This window comes from Dreissena polymorpha, chromosome 11 (genome assembly GCF_020536995.1).
Source record: "Dreissena polymorpha isolate Duluth1 chromosome 11, UMN_Dpol_1.0, whole genome shotgun sequence".
NCBI classification, from domain to species: domain Eukaryota; kingdom Metazoa; phylum Mollusca; class Bivalvia; order Myida; family Dreissenidae; genus Dreissena; species Dreissena polymorpha.
The window spans coordinates 25,199,219-25,222,677 of record NC_068365.1 but is presented as its reverse complement, the minus strand read 5'-3'; the positions used below and the strand labels follow the sequence as shown (position 1 = coordinate 25,222,677).

The 23,459-nt window shown below is 35.9% G+C and overlaps 1 protein-coding gene across 4 annotated transcripts; it reads right to left on the bottom strand.

Annotated features, from left to right (window-relative positions):
* Nucleotides 1-3,376: 3,376 nt before the first annotated feature.
* Nucleotides 3,377-22,893, bottom strand: LOC127851336 (USP6 N-terminal-like protein). Of its 4 annotated transcripts, none has more exons than XM_052385060.1 (16): nucleotides 22,701-22,893; nucleotides 21,795-21,861; nucleotides 20,005-20,074; nucleotides 19,737-19,816; nucleotides 18,401-18,486; nucleotides 17,520-17,562; nucleotides 16,791-16,871; nucleotides 15,042-15,149; nucleotides 14,485-14,594; nucleotides 13,862-13,976; nucleotides 13,177-13,231; nucleotides 11,421-11,515; nucleotides 8,606-8,671; nucleotides 7,604-7,703; nucleotides 6,179-6,282; nucleotides 3,377-5,632 (listed from the first exon to the last, which is right to left on the bottom strand). In XM_052385060.1, exons 4-16 carry the CDS (start codon nucleotides 19,803-19,805, stop codon nucleotides 4,358-4,360), a joined length of 2,307 nt encoding a protein of 768 aa, XP_052241020.1. In that variant the 5' UTR covers nucleotides 19,806-19,816; nucleotides 20,005-20,074; nucleotides 21,795-21,861; nucleotides 22,701-22,893; the 3' UTR covers nucleotides 3,377-4,357. The 4 variants fall into 4 exon arrangements, with proteins under 4 accessions (XP_052241020.1, XP_052241021.1, XP_052241017.1 ...); XM_052385061.1 differs by lacking the exon at nucleotides 22,701-22,893 and adding an exon at nucleotides 22,153-22,199; XM_052385057.1 differs by lacking the exon at nucleotides 20,005-20,074 and having other exon boundaries at nucleotides 3,378-5,632.
* Nucleotides 22,894-23,459: the final 566 nt, after the last annotated feature.

Sequence of the window (23,459 nt, the reverse complement as noted above, 5' to 3'; positions counted from 1 at the left end):
TACTAGTATATATTTTTAAACTGAGCACTCCTTAGGTCCAAACCAGTAGCATAAATATACACATATATATCTAGTGCTATATCTAATCAACACCGAACACATGCATATGTACAAATATTCTGCCTATTGCACTACAGTGAAATGATACATGTGAACAATGAAACCAGCAAATTCAAAAGTTATAAATACTATTCTCTGTTTACTGCAATATATATTGCATACAAAGTACATGAGAGAATAATATTACGGGTACATGAGTACCGTAAATTTCAATGTACAATGTAAATGTACAATGTCATTGATACATATTAAGTCACAGACAAGGACATTTACATATGCAATACTAGGCAATCTTATAGATCTTTTCTACTTCAAGTAAATAGTCTCGAGTCTAGGTCAAATATAAAACATAATTAGACTTTATCAAAACACACATTTTCCAAAATGGCTTAAAAAGTCATGTATTTATCAGCACTTTCAGCAATTATTTTTGGTAAATAAAATTATGGCCCTATCTTATTTGACTACAGCAAGAGCCGAGGAATTGTAAGGTTAAAATGTAACAACTTAAATTTGCAAAACTATAAGAAACCTGCTGTATATGAAACATAAATCATAAGCAGATACATCAGTTCACTCTCAATCCACAATATTGAGATTAATTCTTTGAACTATTGTGTAGGCCTTTTACTACGACTATTAAAATGTGATAAAAGCTGATTTAATGATAATGGAGAAATACTGCTAGATGCAAGATGGAAATTGTAATACTTTAAATGAATACAAACGTACTTTTCTTTTGTATTTGTTTTCCTTTTTTGCACTATCAATAAGAGAGGGATAGGATTCTCACAAAACATAATTCTGTTTACAATCATGATAATATTTCCTCGGTATGTTATAACCTTTTCCAATTACATGGAACATACTTCCATACTTCAACCCTTCTTGGTTATTTTCTAAAAGCACTTAGCAATTAATAACTTTGTCATGATTGATATCTTCAATGAACAGTGGCACTGAAAACAATAAAATACCACAGCCATGGTGCGTAATAAAATACAAGAGCACCGCCTTGCGGGTGCAGACCGCTCATCTATTTTCTTTTTAAAGGTGAAGGGACTCTCATTTTCAATCACAAAGGAGGGAGGGGTGGAGTGAAGAGCGGTGCATTGTGTGGGGGTGTGGACATTTATCACATTTTCTTCCAAAAATGCGAAAAAAAGGAAAAAAAAAATCGGGGGGTGGGGGGGTGGGGGTAGGGATTCTTGGGTGCGATGGTTGGACGGTATTTCAAACATAAAATAATAAAAATAAATATTTGTTTTTTAACTGTTTCATAAAAAAAATGGGGGGGGGGGGGGGGGGTGAGGTGGGGGGTATAGTGTGAGGGTGTGGTGGTAATTTGTGAGATGATCTTAAAAAAAAAATAATAAAAAAAAATAGGGGGGGGGGATTTGGGTGGGGGGAGGGGGGGGGGTGGGGTGGGGGGGATTCTTGGGTGCGATGGTTGGACGGTATTTCAAACATAAAATAATCAAAATAAATAGTTTTGGTTTTTTAACCGTTTAAAAAAAAAATTGGGGAGGGGGTGGGGTGGGGGGGGGGGGGGGGGTATAGTGTGAGGGTGTGGTGGTCATTTGTGAGATGATCTTAAAAAAAAAAAAAAAAAAAAAAAAAATAGGGGGGGGGGGGGTTGGGGGGGGGTCACGGGCGATGGTTTGGGTGGAGTCTATTGTGGTATGTCAGGTAAGAGTAGTTTTGTCAAAGTATCAATCAAATCTAATCATAAATAAAGAAGTTATGGCAATTTTAGAGAAATTTAATAATTTGACCTTGAGAGTCAAGGTCATTCAAAGGTCAAGGTAAAATTCAACTTGCCAGGTACAGTAACCTCATGATAGCATGAAAGTATTTGAAGTTTGAAAGCAATAGCCTTGATACTTAAGAAGTAAAGTGGATCGAAACACAAAATTTAACCATATATTCAAAGTTACTAAGTCAAAAAAGGGCCATAATTCCGTAAAAATGACATCCAGATTTATGCAACTTGTCCTTTTACTGTACCCTTATGATAGTTTGCGAGTGTTCCAAGTATCATAGCAATATCTATGATACTTTAGGGGTAAAGTGGACCAAAACACAAAACTTAACCAAACTTTCAATTTTCTAAGTATAAAGGGCCCATAATTCCGTCCAAATGCCAGTCAGAGTTACATAACTTTGCCTGCACAGTCCCCTTACGGTAGTTAGTAAGTGTTGCAAGTATGAAAGCAATAGCTTTGATACTTAAGGAATAAAATGGACCTTAACACAAAACTTAACCAAAATTTTCAATTTTCTAAGTATAACAAGAGCGCCGCATGACGGAGCAATATACGCCCGATTCGTGTGCCATTGGAGATGATACACTGATGATTGATGTATTTGTTTTGGAAATAAGCAATATACCCCCATACCACTTTGACGCAGGATAAAAGTTGTTTAAAAGTTTCGGATGAATACAATTTGAATTAGAGTCCGGACAAAGTGGCGCCGTTGAAAATGCACTAATTGACCCTATGACCTAGTTCTTGACCCGACATGACCCATATTCGAACTTGACCTAGATATCAACTAGATGCAACTACTGACCAAGTTTGGTAAAGATCGGATGAATACAATTTGAATAAGAGTCCGGACAAAGTGGCGCTGTTGAAAATGGACTAATTGACCCTATGACCTAGTTTTTTACCTGGCATGACCCATATTCGAACTTGGCCTAGATATCAACTAGATGCAACTACTGACCAAGTTTGGTGAAGATAAGATTTATACAATTTGAATTAGAGTCCGGACAAAGTAAAATGCACTAATTGACCCTTTGACCTAGTTTTTGACCCAGCATGACCCATATTCGGACTTGACCTAGATATCAACTAGATGCAACTACTGACCAAGTTTGGTGAAGATCGGATGAATACAATTTGAATTAGAGTCCGGACAAAGTGGCGCCGTTGAAAATGCACTAATTGACCCTATGACCTAGTTTTTGACCCGGCATGACCCATATTCGAACTTGGCCTATATATCAACTAGATGCAACTGCTGACCAAGTTTGGTGAAGATCGGATGAATACAATTTGAAATAGAGTCTGGACAAAGTGGCCCCTTTGAAAATGCACTTATTGACCCTATGACCTAGTTTTTGACCCGGCATGACCCATATTCGAACTTGGCCTAGATATCAACTAGATGCAACTGCTGACCAAGTTTGGTGAAGATCAGATGAATACAATTTGAATTAGAGTCCGGACAAAGTGATGCCTTCCGCCCGCCGCCCGCCCGCCCGCCAAGGGGTTTCACATAATACGTCCCGTATTTTATACGGGCGTATAAAAAGGGCACATAATTCTGTCAAAATGCACTCCAGAGTTATCTAACTTTGCTAGCCCAGTCCCCTCATGATAGTAAGTAAGTGTACCAAGTTTGAATGCAATAGCATTGATACTTTCTGAAAAAAGTGGACCTAAACGCAAAACTTTACCAAAATTTTCAATTTTCTAAGTATAAAAAGGGCACATAATTCAGTCAAAATGCACGCCAGAGTTATCTAACTTTGCCTGCCCAGTCCCCTCATGATAGTAAGTAAGTGTACCAAGTTTGAATGCAATAGCATTGATACTTTCTGAGAAAAAGGGACCTAAACGCAAAACTTAACCGGACGCCGACGCCGACGCAGACGCCAAGGTGATGACAATAGCTCATTTTTTTTCAAAAAATAGATGAGCTAATAAATGTCATCTTGATTGTTTCCAACAGTAATGAAACTACACAATCTTATTGGAACAATCAAATATTGTAATAATTATAAAAGAAAGAGCACTTATGTGTATATTGTTTTAGTAACATTTAGCACTCTTAAAATGAATATCAATATATTATTCACATTGTTATATCCCAACACCTTGAAATATAAATTTAGACATTAGCCATATGAAACAGCTTACCTCTGAATATAGTTTTATAATTGATTGATAGATCATGATTCAAAACAAATTTATTGATTTCCTACAGAAAACTGTATAACTTGATTATCAGGATTAAATTTACAAAATTTTACAAATTACAATTGATTTTCCTGAAACATTCACTACAAAATTAGTGATGTTAAAAGGAACTTTTTAAATTGACTAAATTTTACAAATTACAACAGATGTATAAAGTACACATGACACAATATAATATTGGAAATATCCAACCAAACAAGCAGTATTTCTAAAATACACTGTGTATATTGATATAATTTCTCAGAAATACATGTTTTCTCCAATATATGACAATTCTAAAACACCAAGGTAATTTGAACTATTATAGATCATAGATGATGCACAATTATTTCCCTTTTGGATGCTGGCTGCTGCCTCCGAGAAGCTTGCATTTGTTGATCTGAGTAATCCAGACGCGTGCTGTAACCATTTACCTGTTCTTGGGGGATATTCGGCTGACGTCGTATCTGAAGCGAAGACACAAATTTTGGTGTCGGCATTAGGCTGCTCCCATTTTCAACCACGTAAGTCGGAGTATTTGGGCTGCTGTGACTGGTTTTTGCCTTTTGTGAACCAGTCTTGTTTGGGCTTGGCCCATGGCCTGGACTAGAACGTTTTCGACTGGATGACGACGATTTGCCTTGCTGTGATCCACTGAAATTCTGAGAACTAGTTTCATACTCATTAGAAGTCACCTCCACTGATGCCTTCGTTTCAACCACACGGTTCTCCTTCCTTTCCACCCACACATTCTCAACGACTGGCAACACATTTTCTCTGTCATTTCTGACTGATATACTCACAGGTACAGGCTGCTTGACGTGCTTTACAGGCAGTTCGTGTACGACTGGTATCTGATAGTGCACGGGGATCTGCTTAACGTGCTCAACAGGGAGTTCTATAGGGGGGTCGATGTAATCATAATCCATGATAGTATGCGCGTTCTCATTTAAATCACCATTACCATTAACCAATGAATGCTTCTCGCTCATATTGTCATAGTCAGAAGCTCTTGACGGGGGTTTCTCAGCATGAAGGGCTTGAATGTTTTCTAGGGTAATCTCGCGGGTAAGGGTGGAATTCTCATTGCGCAATCTATCGCGATCTTCGTAATTTAGTTTCTCTAATTCACTTTCTATCTCCATATCATCTTCATTGAGAGTGACTGGGGTATGTCTGGAAATGGCCAGATCGACACTGCCGACGTCAGAACCTTCAGCAAAGGAAGTCCGAGAACTTTTGGGAGACGTTTTTGAACTCTGTTCCGCGAACGATAATCTGGAGTTGGCGGCTGTATCGTAAAACGAGGAAAGATCCCCCCCTGAGTATTCTGAAAGACGATTGGACTGAAGGGACTTTGTGTCAGAACCGCGACCACTTTCTGGTGTGGCGTGAAGACCGCGTTTTCGGTAATATGCGGCTTTCCCGCTACTCTTAATAGTGCTCTTTCTGAAATGCTCGTCAAAAGTCTCATCTTTTCGTCGGTTTATGATCTCCTGTATACTAGGCTGGATCTCTAGGCCGAAGGGAAGGGTAGGAAGTTCATTTGCCTTGCCCGGTGGTGGTACATCCATTTTGGCTTTCTTCAGTTCTTCCATGGCAACCTAGCATGAAAATTAATACAACATTTGATACTATTACCAACATTTCTGTACAAATAGACTTGTACCAAATTCCTGCTGACAATAAATATTGAAGATTATAGTACAATAGTGATTTTTAGCGATTGCTTTACTTCTGACAAAACTAATGTTTTTTTATTAAGTTGTTTTCAAATACTACTTAATTGGTCCAATAATAATGAAAACAAGATGGAGATCAAAATTTCCATAGTAATAAATTCTCCTTTGGAAAAAAAAATGTATTACTAATACCATTAAACTATGCAATAACAAGCAAACGCATAGAGCGCAAACCATAAGTCCCTCTTCTGTTTCACCAGTTGGGGACTATTAACTACTGAATTATCATTATTTATCAGCCAATAAACAACTGTTAGTTTTTCTAATTGATGGCTATTTAACTAATTCGCTAACATCCTCATTGCAGTCACCAAGAAGCATTTGAATGCCAAATAATGGTAAATTGGTTGATAAACAACAATAACTCAAAATTATATTGTTTTATAACCATACCAGGGACCAATTTACCTGTAGCTGATCCATGACTGTATCATCATCATAACCAAAGTCTGCCTCTAGGTCAGTCTGGAAGAACGTCAGCAGCGTGTCCATCTTGTGTTTACGGATCTTCCCTATTAATTCAGTTAGGAAATGCAAAGTCAACTGTATAGTGTCGCAATCAGTTGCAAATGGTACAACACCTAGAAACCTTAAAGACTACTGTAGTCCAACTGAAAACAATTTACATGATAAGTTTTACAACTGATTTTGAGAGTAGTTACAAATCCCTAACATCTTTCCCACCAATCATAAATTACTCAATTAAATTATATGATCTTGTTAAATTATATATGAAAAACTTGGTCGTAGTCACAGGTGTAGCATCAAAATACAAGCTGAGACAGAAAATTTTGAGTTTAAGTTTTGATTAAAGCATGTAAAACGTTTATAATCTAAAAAGGGTGGAAGCTGGCAATTACATGTATTTAACATTTCAAGAACATTGAATTAAGCAATAAATCAAGAAAGAAAACTCTCTTTTCCGTAACTGTATATAATGGTAAATACTCAAAAGATGGCAGATATGCTTTGCAAATTTTAACTACAACAAGCGATGTGTTTGTGAAACACTATGTCCCCATATATTTGACATTTGACCTTGAAGGATGACCTTGAACTTTCACCACTCAAAATGTGCAGCTCAATAAGATACACATGCATGCCAAATATAAAGTTGCTATCTTCAATATTGCAAAAGTGTACATTTAATGAGCGATTTTGAACCATATAATTGATCTTTGACCTTGAAGGATGACCTTGACCATTCACCACTCAAAATGTGCAGCTCCATGAGATACACATGCATGCCAAATATCAAGTTGCTATGTTCAATATTTAAAAAGTTATCGCAAAACTTTAACCAAGGTTAAAGTTTTGGGACAGAATGACAGACAGGCCCAAAACAATATACCCCCTCTTCTTCGAAGGGGGCATAAAAAAGGACTAGTCCATTTTTTCCCAGAGAAAAAAAGTGGCCAGGGGGTGAAAATGGCCTGTAACAGCGAGTGCCAACGCTCGGCTGTGGGTGCAGTTTTGAATAAATTAAAGCTCGTCAGAAGTGACCTTGACCTTTGACCTAGTGACCCAAAAAAGGGTGTGGCGTGTAGAACTCATCAAGGTGCTTCTACATATGAAGTTTCAAAATTGTAGGTGGAAGCACTTTGATTTTAGAGCAAAATGTCAAGGTTTTAGCACGGCGGACGCTTTGACAATACCTCAGGTTTTCTCCAAAAACAGCTGAGCTTAAAATTGATGATGAACAACTTTTTTCTTCATTTAGATGGAAAATTATCAATTTAACAGATTTCCATTGAAAATTCAATTAAAAAAAGCTTATCAAACATCTTAGGGTCACAACATGTATTTTATCTACAAGGCAGTGCATGTACGTACGTCTGTGCAGTTTTACGATGGTGTAGCTCATGGCAGTCAGAACCCTCTCGCCCTCCAGCATGTACACATCCCAAACCCGCAGGGTCAGTGTGAACGGCATCTGTAACCATGGCAACCAGATCACATTTTCTATCCATAGCTACCCAGACTCATATTGTAACCATGGAAAACAAGAGATTGCCAAGCAATATGGTCCCCTACCGGTGAAACTCCACTATTTTCAGACTTTTTTATTTATATTTATTTGTTGCCATAGCAACCAGAATTCTTGACATAGGAACAAAATGAAATGACATGCATAATGTCCTTATTGCCATCTGTCCATGTTTCAAGTTTCATGAAAAAATATGCAGAACTTTTAAAGTTATTGCATGATCCAGAAAAGTGGGACAGACAGACTGACTGACTGATGGACAGAGCGCAACCATAAGACCCCTCCAGTTTCACCGGTAGGGGACAATAAATGTTTGTAACCACGGTAACAATGTGTTGTGCAACCATGCCAACCAGAACATGCATGGTAATAATTGCACCCATAACATGTATTGTAACAAACAAATGTCAACCAATTCAAATTGGGAAAACTGAAGGAAATTAATTTTCCCTTAAAAGCATATTAAAATTTCTTAGTCTATGGCTAGTCTTCCTACACTTGCTAAACTTACTTTTCATAAAAATAATTGAATCAGCTAAATATTGTTGAAATGATAATTATTTGCCCCAGTTGTAAGCAAAGCGCTCTGGATTTGGCAAAGAATATTTCAACTTAATTTTTAACAGATGTACAACTAGTGCATTGAATACTGGCCTACAACACTTAGAAATAATTCCATGACTAATTCCCAAATATGCTTAATCAAGTTTTCTAACAGGTTATACATATTTTATAATACAGGTTGTTTAATTTCTATGCCATAGTTGCAGAATCCAAGTTTTGTTGACTCCATAACCCATAATGATAGACCCATACAATGACAAAACAACATATTAAACTGTACAAACCCTGTCCAGAAAACACTGCAGAAAGTACTTAATGGTGTACAGCCCTGAGTCGATGCCTTCCTTCTCCTGTAGAGAGATCATCATTCAATCCAGATGTGCATATACACAAGCAATTAAAGTAGTGGATAATACACCACTGACTAAAATATGCCAATATTTTCAATAGCAAATTTCTGTTCAAGCAGGGGTTAACATGAGTGGATGACTAGGACTAGGGTCAAGTCTTGTTTTTCAGCATCCAATGGCTCTTTTTCTTAAAATCAAAGCGATATTGACTGTGCAAAAAAAATCAGAACAGTTAACTTACAGCTGTCAATTATATGTTGTCCCAACTAAAGCCTTTCTTAAAGGGACCGTCAACCAGATTGACGAAAAAAATAAAAGTTTTAAAATACCGTATTTTTTTTACAATAATTAGTTTAAATTGATTAAAATATCACGACATGTATATTACATTACTTGAAAAAAGTTGTTAAGTTTTCATATTTTCAGTATATTCAGTTAAAATTTTACTGGGTATGTGTAGCAGGTAGCTACTAGTTAACTATAAATAACGCAAGTAGATTGATCATCATCGTCACGTGGTAAACCGAGGAATGAAAATTGTGCATGCATAGTGAATTGTATATATTTCATATATAAAATGATCGATCTACTTGCGTTATTTATAGTGTGTATATCTTTATGTCACCTGTTTTCGCAAAATTTTACTACTGAATATACTGAAAATATGAACTTTTTTCAAGTAATGTAATACACCAGTCTTTATATTTAAATTAATATAAACTTATAATTGTAAAAAAAACAACGGTATTTTAAAACTTTAAACAAGAGCACCGCCTTGCGAGTGCAGACCGCTCATCTATTTCCTTTTTAAAGGTGAAGGGACTCTCATTTTCAATCACAAAGGAGGGAGGGGTGGAGTGAAGAGGGGTGCATTGTGTGGGGGTGTGGACATTTATTACATTATGTTCCAAAAATGCAAAAAAAAAAGGAAAAAAAAAAAATTCGGGGGGTGGGGGGGTGGTGGGGGTAGGGATTCTTGGGTGCGATGGTTGGAGGGTATTTCAAACATAAAATAATAAAAATAAATATTTGTGTTTTTTAACAGTTTCCAAAAAAAATTGGGGGGGGGGGGGTGAGGTGGGGGGTATAGTGTGAGGGTGTGGTGGTAATTTGTGAGATGATCTTAAAAAAAAAAAAAAAAAAAAAAAAAATTAGGGGGGGAGATTCGGGTGGGGGGTGGGGGGGAGGGGGGTGGGGATTCTTGGGTGCGATGGTTGGACGGTATTTCAAACATAAAATAATCAAAATAAATAGTTTTGTTTTTTAACCTTTAAAAAAAAAAATTTGGGGAGGGGGTGGGGTGGGGGGGGGGTTTAGTGTGAGAGTGTGGTGGTCATTTGTGAGATGATCTTAAAAAAAATAAAAATAGGGGGGGGATTCGGGGGGCACGGGCGATTGTTTGGGTGGAGTCTATTGTGGTATGTCAGGTAAGAGTAGTTTTGTCAAAGTATCAATCAAATCTTATCATAAATAAAGAAGTTATTGCAATTATAGCAAAATTTAATAATTTGACCTTGAGAGTCAAGGTCATTCAAAGGTCAAGGTAAAATTCAACTTGCCAGATACAGTAACCACATGATAGCATGAAAGTTTTTAAAGTTTGAAAGCAATAGCCTTGATACTTAAGAAGTAAAGTGGATCGAAACACAAAATTTAATCATATATTCAAAGTTACTAAGTCAAAAAAGGGCCATAATTCCGTAAAAATGACATCCAGAGTTATGCAACTTGTCCTTTTACTGTACCCTTATGACAGTTTGCAAGTGTTCCAAGTATGAAAGCAATATCTATGATACTTTAGGGGTAAAGTGGACCAAAACATAAAACTTAACCAAACTTTCAATTTTCTAAGTATAAAGGGCCCATAATTCCGTCCAAATGCCAGTCAGAGTTACATAACTTTGCCTGCACAGTCCCCTTACGATAGTTAATAAGTGTTGCAAGTATGAAAGCAATAGCTTTGATACTGTAGGAATAAAGTGGACCTAAACACAAAACATAACCAAATTTTCAATTTTCTAAGTATAAAAAGGGCACATAATTCTGTAAAAATGCCAGTCAGAGTTACATTACTTTGCCTGCACAGTCCCCTTATGATAGTTAGTAAGTGTTTCAAGTATGAAAGCAATAGCTTTGATACTTAAGGAATAAAATGGACCTAAACACAAAACTTAACCAAAATTTTCAATTTTCTAAGTATAAAAAGGGCACATAATTCTGTCAAAATGCACGCCATAGTTATCTAACTTTGCCTGCCCAGTCCCCTCATGATAGTTAGTAAGTGTACCAAGTTTGAATGCAATAGCATTGATACTTTCTGAAAAAAGTGGACCTAAACACAAAACTTAACCAAAATTTTCAATTTTCTAAGTATAAAAAGGGCACATAATTCTGTCAAAATGCACGCCATAGTTATCTAACTTTGCCTGCCCAGTCCCCTCATGATAGTTAGTAAGTGGACAAAGTTTGAATGCAATAGCATTGATACTTTCTGAGAAAAGTGGACCTAAACGCAAAACTTAACCGGACGCCGACGCCGACGCCAAGGTGATGACAATAGCTCATAATTTTTTTTCAAAAAATAGATGAGCTAAAAAGAGAAAACACCCTTTAAATGAGCAACAACACTTCAAAGCTGTTAACAAGCATTAAGTGCACATAATTATGCCAGTAACTGACACCTGCCAAGCTTGAATGCATACCTGACAACTACAAACACAGAGGAAAGCTGAGAAAGATCAACACTCACCAGGTGCTTTCGAATCTTGGGAAGGAATTTTTTCAAAACGTTGTCATGGTGTTCTTGAAATCTCATGAGCTTTGGAAAGCTCTGAATAAAGAAGCCTGCAATACGAACAAGAATAAATGCAGTGGATTATACTTGCTTTTTTCGTTCTAGAGCTATTTAAGCCCTGGCATGAAATTTAGTCTTATAATTGTATTTAGCGGTTTATGCTCTAGATGTTGTTAACACACTGTGCTTCCTTACCTTTAACAGGCAAAAGGTTGACTGCTCTCTCACATGAAGTACTAATTTCAATACGAATATATGAATTATAATTACAACAAGAGCTGTCAGAGGACAGCCCGCTCGACTATTCTAGTGCTTGACAGTATAACTTAAGCCATCATGGGGAAATTGTTCATAATCAATAATTTATTAGACGATCTTTCAAAAATAAAAAAAGGAAAAAAAAAAAAATTGGGGGGGGGGGGAGGGGGGTTGAGAGGGAGTATAATGTGGGGTGTGGTCATTTATTAGATGACCTTTCAAAAAAAAATAAAAAAAGGAAAAAAACATTGTTGTGGGGGGGGGGGGGGGTAGGGGGTAAGAGGGGGGTATAATGTGGGTGGGGTAATTTATTAGATGATGTTAAAAAAAAAAAATTGGGGGGGGGGAGGTTGGGGGGGGGGGGTATAATGTGGGGTGGGGTTATTTATTAGATGATGTCAAAAAAATTGGGGGGGGAGGTGGGGGGGGGGGTAGGGGGGTGAGAGGGGGGTTTAATGTGGGGTGTGGTAATTTATCAGATGATGTTTAAAAAAAAAAAAAAAATTTGGGGGGGGGGGATTGGGGGGGGGGAGGGATTCTGGGTAGGGGCGTGGGGTATTATTTGGGTGGAATCCATTGTGGTATTCAGGTAAGTGTTGTTTTGTCAAAGTAATAATAAAATGTGATCATAAAATTAAATAAAGAAGTTATGGCAATTTAAATTTTAAGCAAAATGTTCAATTATCTAAGTGTAAAAGGGGCCAAAATTATTTCAAAATGCTTGATACAGTGGTCTGCTCTTGTTTATAGGTTGGGGTCATGTTGGTAAACAAGTATGCAACCTTTAAAAGCAATATTTCAAAGGATATAGGAAATATTTGGGGTAGTACGCAAACTTTAACATAGATTTATCAATAATATGCATATTCTAAGTATAACAGGTCCAATAATTATGACAAAATGCTTGATAAGAGTTGTCTGCTCTTGTTTATAGGTTGGGGTGATGTTGGTTAACAAGTATGCAAAATATGAAAGCAATATGTCAAGGGACAATGAAAATAAATGGGGTAGTATGAAAACTTTAACATTTGCTGCATATTCTAAGTGGAAAAGGGGCCATAATTATGACAAAATGCTTGATAGAGTTGTCTGCTCTTGTTTATAGGTTGGCATCATGTTGGTCAACAAGTATGCAAAATATCAAAGCAATATGTCAAGGGACAATGAAAATAATTGGGGTAGTATGAAAACTACAACATTTGCACGCTAACGGAACGGAAACGCCTACGCCGGGGTGAGTAGGATAGCTCCACTATATATATTTCATATATAATAGTCGAGCTAAAAATGTGTCACTAGTACATGATCTTCTGAAACCAAAATAGATTAACTGACTTGATCAGTTTTTGGTGCTTGTGAGACATTTCTAGACGCAGAAAACTGAAATAATAAATGGTTGAATTTCGAGCGCCATTGATACATTACCGTCAGCTGATCAACTGTGATAACTTACCATGCATTCCGTGTCTTTTATCTGTGAACAGCTGAGACAAAGCCCAGAAAGCATCCTGTAAATACAGACAGCACAGGGTGAATTAAATGAGATTAAATTGTGTTGTCGGAAACCAACACGGAGAGCATGTGCGTAAAGTATTGTCCACTTTCGCTTTTATGGATTTTTTTCATTTAAAATGAACTCTCCTCTTACAAATATTCCAGTTTAGACAAAAGTGTCATCCCTGATGCAGTTAGCACCGACTTATCTTGGAAGACACGAACACACATGCATTAAACCCTGTTTCGCCAGGACGCAGCTAAATTAAAGTTGAAACACAATACCATGAGTATTTCAGAAAGATATGGAATTGTTTCATTATATCTTATCTTTTGACAAAAAATGAATATTTTTTAAACTTTGAAGCACGAGTACAAAATGGACTGCATCAAATTTGTCCATGACAAGCAATAGTGAAATCAAACTGACAAAGCATTAAAGATTAAGAACTAAAAAAAAAGAAAAAAGTTTGGTGCAATTGTACCACATAAGCCTCCAAACTATGTTTTAAAACGTTATTATTCTTTTCACATATTGTCAAACAATCATGTTTAATATTGAGAAATCCCCAACATGGAAATATTGAATAGACAGTATAGTTTAATGCCCAACCATCAAGTGACATACAAACAGAGGAGCGTACCTCTTCATTCATGTACATAAGAAGCAAGGCGGCTATCTCACTCATGCCCTGGCAGTAGCCCACCTCTGTGTTGTACATGGAGTAGGCCGCTAGCACATGGAATAACGCCTGCTGCCTGAAAGAGAGAACGGTTTATTTAAACTTCACCTCCGATCTCTTGATTTGAAAATCGTCAGGGGTCTTCCTTTGCCGAGACTAACCAGAAAATAATTAACATGATCCTTAGAATTTTCTAGATATTGTAAAGAAACCAATTTCAATACAACACCTCCTGACCTTACATGGTTGTTGAAAGACATACATCATCTTGATATGGTGATCATTGAGCTACATTATAAAGAAATCACATCATGCACAACAAAGTCATCGGCTGAACACAAACATGTAATTTCACTAAATCCACATAAGGTATATGAGAAAATTTCAAGTGCCAAATGAGATTATTTTTACATATGGCACGTCATCTTGATATAATGATCTTTTGTGCCAATTTATTTCGAAAGCTCACCATGCATGGCAAATTTGTATGCTAAACACGAAATGAAGCACAAAAACACAACGCACATGGCTAACACTACATGCCAATCAGCCATAAGCATAGCGGGGACGTAATGAAAACTTACTTGACACCATATCGTTCTCGGAACATGGTATTATTTCTGTAGGTTCTGTTTACATCCAGATCTATTTGACGGATATGTGGAGATATAGCCCTTGCTCGAGCCTTCATTCTCTGGAATTCAACATTAAAATCATGTACAGAATTACTGAAGTCTGCAAAGTTAAACTACTGGTGATGTTTAAAAGGACAGCAAAATCTTAAAGGAAAAAAACCCTGGAACACTAGCATGCCACTTTACTAACTTGTGACCAAAGTCTTACTCAGGCAGTCACACACTACATCCCTTTCATTTAAATTTAGGGCTACCTCTAAGTGCTCTTTCCTTTCATCGTTCACACCAGGTAGCAACAAAAATTCTCAAACAATTATAAATACAGTCTTAACATTTCACAAGATTTCAAATCTTACTGTTCAGATTTGAAAATGATTTCTTAATGCCAAAACAGTCAAATTTAGTCTTAAAAATATTCAAAGTCGCCACTTTTTTTTAGATAGGAATATCATCTTCTATCTATCATTCTGGTAGATAGGGATATCATCTATCATTCTTGTACATACATTGTACACGCCGTCCTGTTCAGAGCGTACGAAACTCACTCCCAGCAGTTTACTCCAGACATCGCCTCGTAATTTGTCCGGGATTCCCTTATACACACGCCGGGTCAACTGGAAAACAGTAAGCAGGGTATGATCTAATACTGTTAAACCATAACATTTCGTGTGGTATGAATTTTCGTGGATTTCGTTGGTCCGATGAACCACGAATTCAAGTACCAACGATTATTTATACATTTTTAATCCTGAAATTGGTCATTTCCAAATGTCATTACTGACATTTTCTTATGTTGTCAGGTTATCCGAGATATTTGTTTTGTGTAATAATTACTTCATACAGTAGTATTTTGATAGAGAGATTGTTTGATTGAGATATGATAGTTAATACAATATGTTGTTTTCTTGATACGTGTTTGGGTAATAATACTTTTTAAATCAAGCACAGTAACTAAACTGTACGTCAACATGTTACAAGCCTACCTAGTATGTTAAAATTCATTAAACTCCTAAATAGTAATAAGAAAACAACACTTCGAAAGTTAGCAATCTATTGTAGAACATGTTTCAAAAAAAGAGAAAACAATTTGTTTATTATCACATGATTTGTTAAGAACTACTATAGCTTATACTAACAATTGAGTGTACCATGCTCGTTATTTGTTGTTATTAACCATGTATGTAACATGTTACTTTGTTGTTGTTGTTGTTGTATTCCAAGTCACATTATAACTTGTAATTAGAGCACTCTCACTCTCCAGTGATAAGTGAATAATAATTGATGTATGTAATTTGAACATTATTATTATTTATATCCAGCAAGCATGTCTGTAAAATTTTCATGTATTTGTATATGACGATAAGCTTGTTATGCTTAAGTCAAAATAAATATTCTGTTCTGTTCTGTTCTGTCAACGATTGTTCTCTTTTACGTGACGTCGTCAAATTTACAGTTTGCAGATTTATCGCATATGTCAATGAGTGCCAATTTAAGTTAAAAGAGACATAACGGTTATCACACGTGTATTTAGGGGACCTTATTACTCAATTGTTACTACTAGGGGACCGATTATGCTGAGAGAATTGAAAATATTGTCAAAACAACATTGATGGCAATTAGCGAGCAGGGACCCACAAGCTTTATCGCTCTTATCGACAATTATCGACAACACTTTCAAGCTTCAATGCTCAAAAACCTCAAGTCTTTCTGTCAACACAGATAAGCATATTATGCTTTGTTATTACTCTGGCTGTTTTAATAAAAGTTTATTTATTATGACGGTCAGTCTTCCCCGAAAAATTGAAATCCACGAAATTACGTGTCAATGAATCAGTTGTTTTTTTTTAACCACGAAATTTCATACCAACGAATTTCTACACGTTTACAGTAATGTTTCATTTACACTGAAACGTCTGAGCTAAAGTGTCTGATAAATAATGGCATATTGAAACACAGGTCATTTTCTTGCAATTACTTGAGAATGCTCCCCGTGTAGGGGATCAAACTGGGACTTCTTGACACAAGACTTGTGTAGGGCTCTGTCATGAAATTGTTTCAAATAGATATGCTTTCACAACCTTTTATTCAAGTTGGGGATTTGCAAATAAAGTGCAGTTATGTGCCCTTTCAACTGGTAAACCAGCTTACCTAGGAAAAGTGGGAGGATGTGAGTTGGAAATACTGTAAAATATGATGCAAAAATCAAAAACAACATATGTTCCAATAATGCTAACTCAAGTGTTTGATAACCTCACCTTTTCACCTGGATAGTAACTCTTCCATTTCTTTGTCATCTTCACCCATTTGTTAACACGCTCCAATTCGGTTTTCCTTGCCTTCAACAGACAACATCCTTGACTAAACATCAGAAAACTTAAAATCATCAATAACTATTTTAGGTGTTGGGTTATAGAATATCTTCAGTAAAAAAAATTGACATGTCAGAACAGTAATTTCATTTTTCAATTAATTTTTTGTAAATATTATTTTATTTTAATTTAATACCAGTAAAATAATTTACTGGTATTTTGAGTGTACACTTCTGTTTTTTGATGTCCGAGTATCAACGTTAAGTGAGCATGAATCCAGCAAAGGGACGTTTTGCCTTTTATTTTCAGCATAAACAAAACAAGAGATTGCCAAGCAATATAGTCCCCTACCGGTGAAACTCAACCTATTGTCAGTAAAAAATTTTATATATATATTTTTTGCCGTAGCAACCATAATTTTTGACGTAGGAACAAAAGGAAATGACGTGCATAATCTCCATATTGCCATTTATCCGTGTTTCAAGTTTCATGAAAAAATATGAAGAACTTTTAAAGTTATCGCAGGATCCAGAAAAGTGTGACGGATTGACTGACAGACAGACTGACAGACAGACTGACAGACGGAGTGCAAACCATAAGTCCCCTCCGGTTTCACCGGTAGGGGACAATAAGCTGTATTTTAGTTATATTGAGACATGTTACAATGGTACATACCTTCGCTTCAGCAGCACTAGACAAGGCTGGTAAGGCTTTGTCACTGAAATACACAATGCAAAATACATGTCAAACAGTAGAATAGTATTGCATCAGAAATCAACTGAGTAAATAGCCTTGTCTGTTATTGTTTTTTATAGAATACAAGCTTATGATTTCTGAGATAAAATTGCTGTTGTTCACACACAATGACTGTTAACAAAGATTTGTAATGATACTTATGTCAACTTTCAGATTATGTATGATGGTATGGGAATATGTCGGAGTCAAACAGAAATAGTAATGCAAAGTATGATACACCAGGGTTTATAACTTTGAAAAGCATACCAACAGTTGTCACAAGTAAAAATGACCAAAAAGTAAAAACATCTACTATATACAAAATTTGTAAATGTTTCTTAAATCTTTTGTCTTGAAGATGAGATACTGAGAGAATTTCATGAAACCCAAATAAATATAAACAAGCAATGTGTTTGTGAAACACTATGTCCCCATATATTTGACCTTTGACCTTGAAGGATGACCTTGACCTTTCAATACTCAAAATGTGCAGCTCCATGAGATACACATGCATGCTAAATATCAAGTTGCCATCTTCAATATTGCAAAAGTGTACATTAAATGAGCAATTTTGACCCATATATTTGGCCTCTGACCTTGAAGGATGATCTTGACCTTGACTTTTCACCACTCAAAATGTGCAGCTTCATAAGATACACATGCGTGCAAAATATGAAGTTGCTATCTTCAATATTGCAAAAGTTATGGCAAATGTTAAACAAACACACCAACAGACAGGGCAAAAACAATATGTCCCCCACTATAGTGGGTGGGGGACATAAAAAGTAGGACCATTGGTTGAATAAAATTCTGTTGCATACTGAATGAAACCGTATCTGTCTGTGACTTGGTACACCTCAAAGGCAGGATCTTCCCAGGGGTCTATCTTTGCACCCTCCTCTCGGCCCTGAGGAAAACAATGACATACAGATGGAAATAAATGTCAACTACCATAATGACATTGCTGTTGATCTATCTTGACAAATACACAATTATTTTTGTTAAATAAAATCAAGATGCAGTGACTAAGTTAATATGTTGTAGACAGGGTTTGATTTCACTCTGAATTGTCAAAAGACACCAATAACTGGTAAATTACTATTATCAAACCTAAGGAACCTTCACAACACGCCTTTGGCTTTCCATACAAAGGACTAACATTAAAAGACATCAACTCACAATGACATACTGATAATTTTTTGTCACAGATTTCAAAACTAAAAGAAAACTGTATATAAAGCTGTTAAAAAACAGAGAGACATAAAATATACTAAACAGTAATTCTTATGAATATTTAAGAATTGAAAAAAAAAATATTTGCTACATTAATCATTTTTATCAGTTGAAATGTTTCTGTCTGACATCTTGGTTAAAAATGCTGACAATAAGAAGATGCTGGAATGGCGGAGTGGTAGAGGCATTTTACTTATTAATTTAGAAAACCTGTGAATGAATCCCACTGGAAGAACAATTTTCCTTTTCTTAATGTTATTTTTTCATATCTGTCCTGGAATTGTGTCATATCAAGAAGGCCTATGATATATAAATGGGATGAGCTTGTCATATCTGGTCAAGACCTGTCTCACATCAAGTTTTTTTCTGCAATATTAGGGTATATACCTAACAAATCTGATCATGCACTGTATCACATTATGAGGATTTTGCTATATCAAGGGATTTACCTGTCATATCTGGTCATGCTTGTTATCATATCGCTCGCAGGACTTTTTGCCCTATCCTGTCAATTAAATATCAGTCCCATTCCCAATCCTAGATTTGATTTCTCCCAGAATTCCACATGCAAGAATTCTCTGTCATTAATGCTTGCATTTTCCAGTTGTATTGACTGATGTCTTCTTCAATATCAATACGATAAAACTGCAGCTGCTTCAACCAATTAAAAATAGACCCCTATTGTTATTCACATCAAAAGATTTTTGAAGTCTGACTTACACCCCTGCTGTTGGTTACTAATGGCTTGATTAATTTAGATGTGGGCAATTTAAATGACCATGTTTCTCTTCTATCATACATTACATGTGTGACGATGATGTGTCATTTTCAAAACTGAGCATTTTAATGCTGTTGTTTTTGTTACATTGAACACATTTAATACCAAGTCATACCAAGAGGACCATTTCATACCAAGAGATTTACCTTGTCATATCTGGACACAATTTCCTGTCTCTCCCGAGCTGCCCTTTCCAATTCTTCAAACTCATCCATGCTTAAGCCATCTGTAACAGTATAGCCCTTATTACTCTCGAGTCGTGGGTAATTTTTTACAAAGATGTTACATCACAAATATTTTATAAATAGATGACCATGAATAATTTTAAGCATTAACATTAATTTTGCTCTTTATATTTGTTGCATTTTTTTCACATCAAAATAATCAATTGTGTTGATAGTGTAAAACTGCTACCTTAAAAAATATGGTTCTTCTAGTCGAGCCGTGGATTCAGATTGGCTGTTACAATTTCAAGCCTAAAAAACTGACATTGCAGGAGAGGTTAATTTCTTGTGAAAAAATGTCAACAGACAATGTAGCATGGAAAATACTCGTAAAAAAACGATTTTCTGTTATTTAGAAACACTATATGAACAATACATAAAGAAGGAAGTATTTGATAAGAACGTAGCGAGTTATGATGAATTAAAATATTTACTCATTTTGACGCATTTTTGATCAACATAACAAAGGTGACACGGACTGTGTGAAAAAAATCCCAAACACACTGCATCTGACATGTGCGAACGTCATATCAAGAAATTTCATACTCACGAATCAAAAAGAAGCCACAACTCAACAACAGCACCGCATAACGGGTGCCACGCTCGGCTGCGAAAGCTTGTCAGAATTTTTTTTTTTAGAGGTCACAGTGACCTTGACCTTTGACCTAGTGACCCAAAATGGGTGTGGCGTGTAGAAGTCATCAAGGTGCATCTACATATGAAGTTTCAAAGTTGTAGGTGGAAGCACTTTGATTTTAGAGGCAATGAGTAGGTTTTTGTTAAAGTTTTATATAAGAGGTCACAGTGACCTTGACCTTTGACCTAGTGACCAAAAATTGGTGTGGTATGTAGAACTCATCAAGGTGCAACTACATATGAAGTTTCAAAGTTGTAGGAGGAAGCACTTCGATTTTAGAGCCTATGTTAGAGTTTGATATTAGAGGTCACAGTGACCTTGACCTTTGACCTAGTGACCCAAAAATGGGTGTGGCATGTAGAACTCATCAAGGTGCATCTACATATGAAATTTCAAAGTTGTAGGTGGAAGCACTTTGATTTTAGAGGCAATGTTAACGTTTTTGTTTAAGTTTTATATTAGAGGTCACAGTGACCTTGACCTTTGACCTAGTGACCCCAAAATGGGTGTGGCATGTAGAGCTAATCAAGGTGCATCTACACATGAAGTTTCAAAGTTGTAGGTGGACGCACTTTGATTTTAGAGCCAATGTTAAGGTTTTAGCACGACGCCTACGGTGGACGAGCTGGCTATGACAATAGCTCGGGTTTTCTCCGAAAAACAGCCTAGCTAAAAAGCACATACTTTACAAAATTTAAGGTAGAAAAATCCTTTAATGAGGTACAATTCAAATGAAAGCTTCTTGTTCTTTAATAGTGTTAACAAAAACCATGAAATATTGGGAAAACCTGTTACAAATTCAGTCATTTTAGCCTCTTGGAATGAGTAATAATGTGTCATGTGTATTGGCAAGTTCTTAGATCCATCTCAGGGCCCTCAATCTATTAAATCTTTTTTTTTTTAATAGAACGATGTGTCTCATGATTATTATATCTCAATTCTATTTCAATTTAATCTTTGCAAACATACTAAATTTTGAAAAATGCAATGAATAATAGTGCAAACATGTTCAAATGTAATAATGAGAGAGTAAGTGAAAAAATCCCCCAAAATGGGAAACGCCGCGAAAATTCCCCCTCCTAAGGGCTGCGGACCCCTTCCCCCAAAGTAGTGTGAGGGCGCTGCGTCTAATCAGTCAGTTCAAAAGGTCAAACATCAGGCTAGTATTCCAGCTGCCATGACTTTGAGCCTTATTAATAGTTAACACTTTCATCGAAATGAGTTTTATCGACAACATGTTAAATGCTGTTGTAATGAAAATATCTATGTACAGATAAATGTTTACGATGCAGCCACTAGATTTGTAAGAGGAACTGAATATTGAGAGAAGAACATAGCGATACCTTTGTCCATGAATGATAAACTTGTGTCCAGACTTCACATTTTTGTTATGTAGGTCCACTCATTAGTCTGAAAATAAGGCCATGGACTGCAGTGTTATAAATTTTTATTATACATTCATGCAATCAGACGGCATGACAAGACATAAGCAATATTCACAACTGAAAATGAAATCGATGGCCAAGTTAAATAAATCAAATTTTGACAGATTCATTGGTGTCAATGTCTTATTTACAACGAATTAGTTAGGTTGATTATACAAAAAATTGAAGTAAATTAATGAATACATCAAATACAGAAAATAAACAACGAATGCAGGCTGCATTTCTTTAATGGGGCGTGGTTTAAATTGTTAAATACCTCGTCATTTCTCAAAATGAGTAGGTCAACTATTTTTTATTGAATCACGTGACGCAAAGCGAGGACGCGGAACTATAAGTAATATACTAGAATTTATGCAAAACTCGCTGCAAATCAAATTATGATAATAAATTGCGATTTTATATGATTTATTGGCAATATAATTTGAATAATGAGAAGGAATTTCCTTACAATATGTTCTTAACTGAATACGAATATTCGTAATGGTGGGGCGTCTAATAAGGTTACAGTACACTAAATAACCGTTTCATGAAGGGCTGTACTCTTAAAAAAAATACCATAGTTGACTGGAAGGCATGTTTTATACTTTTATCTATTATTCGGGTGTTATCTTTCGGAGATAATGGTAGGGCACGAATAGGTGTTCACTACTGAATCCCTGAAATATGATAAACTTGAAGACTATAGTAAACCATCTGTTAACGCCGTTATAAATAATATTTAAATACGACGTAAATGTACGCGAAAGTTAATTATTACTCTATGTATTGGATCTCCAGAGGGAGGAAATTATTAAAACTTCATACATTTACTCTTTTATTAAATATTTCGGCCAAAGGCCTTCTTCAGTAAACGATTATTAAGACAACTTTACATAGCGTTTTCTTCTGTCGATCATAACGGAAGTAAATACAAAAATATAAATAAATGACGTAACGTTACCCGACGTGAACGTGACGTTACGCGCCAATACTCGGAAGTCGCTACATATTATGAATTGTATGCTGTGTATATATTATTATATAGATATTATACATATATACCCACATATACATACATATATACACATACACATACATACATATACACATACATAGATATATATATACACATATACATATATACAAATATGTACATAAACACATACATACATATACACACATACATATACACATACACACATATATACATATACACATACACATATACATGTTCATAATATACATATACAAAATATATATAATGTTTATAAAATAAACATAAATATTATTATTTATTATAAGCCTTATATGCTGTCTATTAATGTTGCCGACTGGAACACACTGTCTTTTACATTACATCCGAACGGTTTCATAGTTTTTAGTCTCTTTATCCACAACGCTTCTCTAATTACACGTTCTTGGCGTCCTGCGATATTTAGCGTCTCCAGGACCGAGAAGTACATATTGTCATCGCAGTGGCTCGAATCGAAGTGGGTAGTGATGGGCTTTTCTTTATGTAGGCGGACGTCTCGCAAGTGTTCACTCATCCGTTCTCGGATTTGCCTCTCCGTCTCCCCAACATAA

Bases quoted from the DNA above. Each gene is read 5' to 3' on its own strand.
- LOC127851336 (XM_052385057.1), bottom strand. The intron at 11,516-13,176 runs GTAAGTTATCAC...TTCGTATTGCAG, and splicing joins TAAAAGACACGGAATGCATG to GCTTCTTTATTCAGAGCTTT. The intron at 8,672-11,420 runs GTGAGTGTTGAT...ATCTCTCTACAG, and splicing joins CCAAGATTCGAAAGCACCTG to GAGAAGGAAGGCATCGACTC.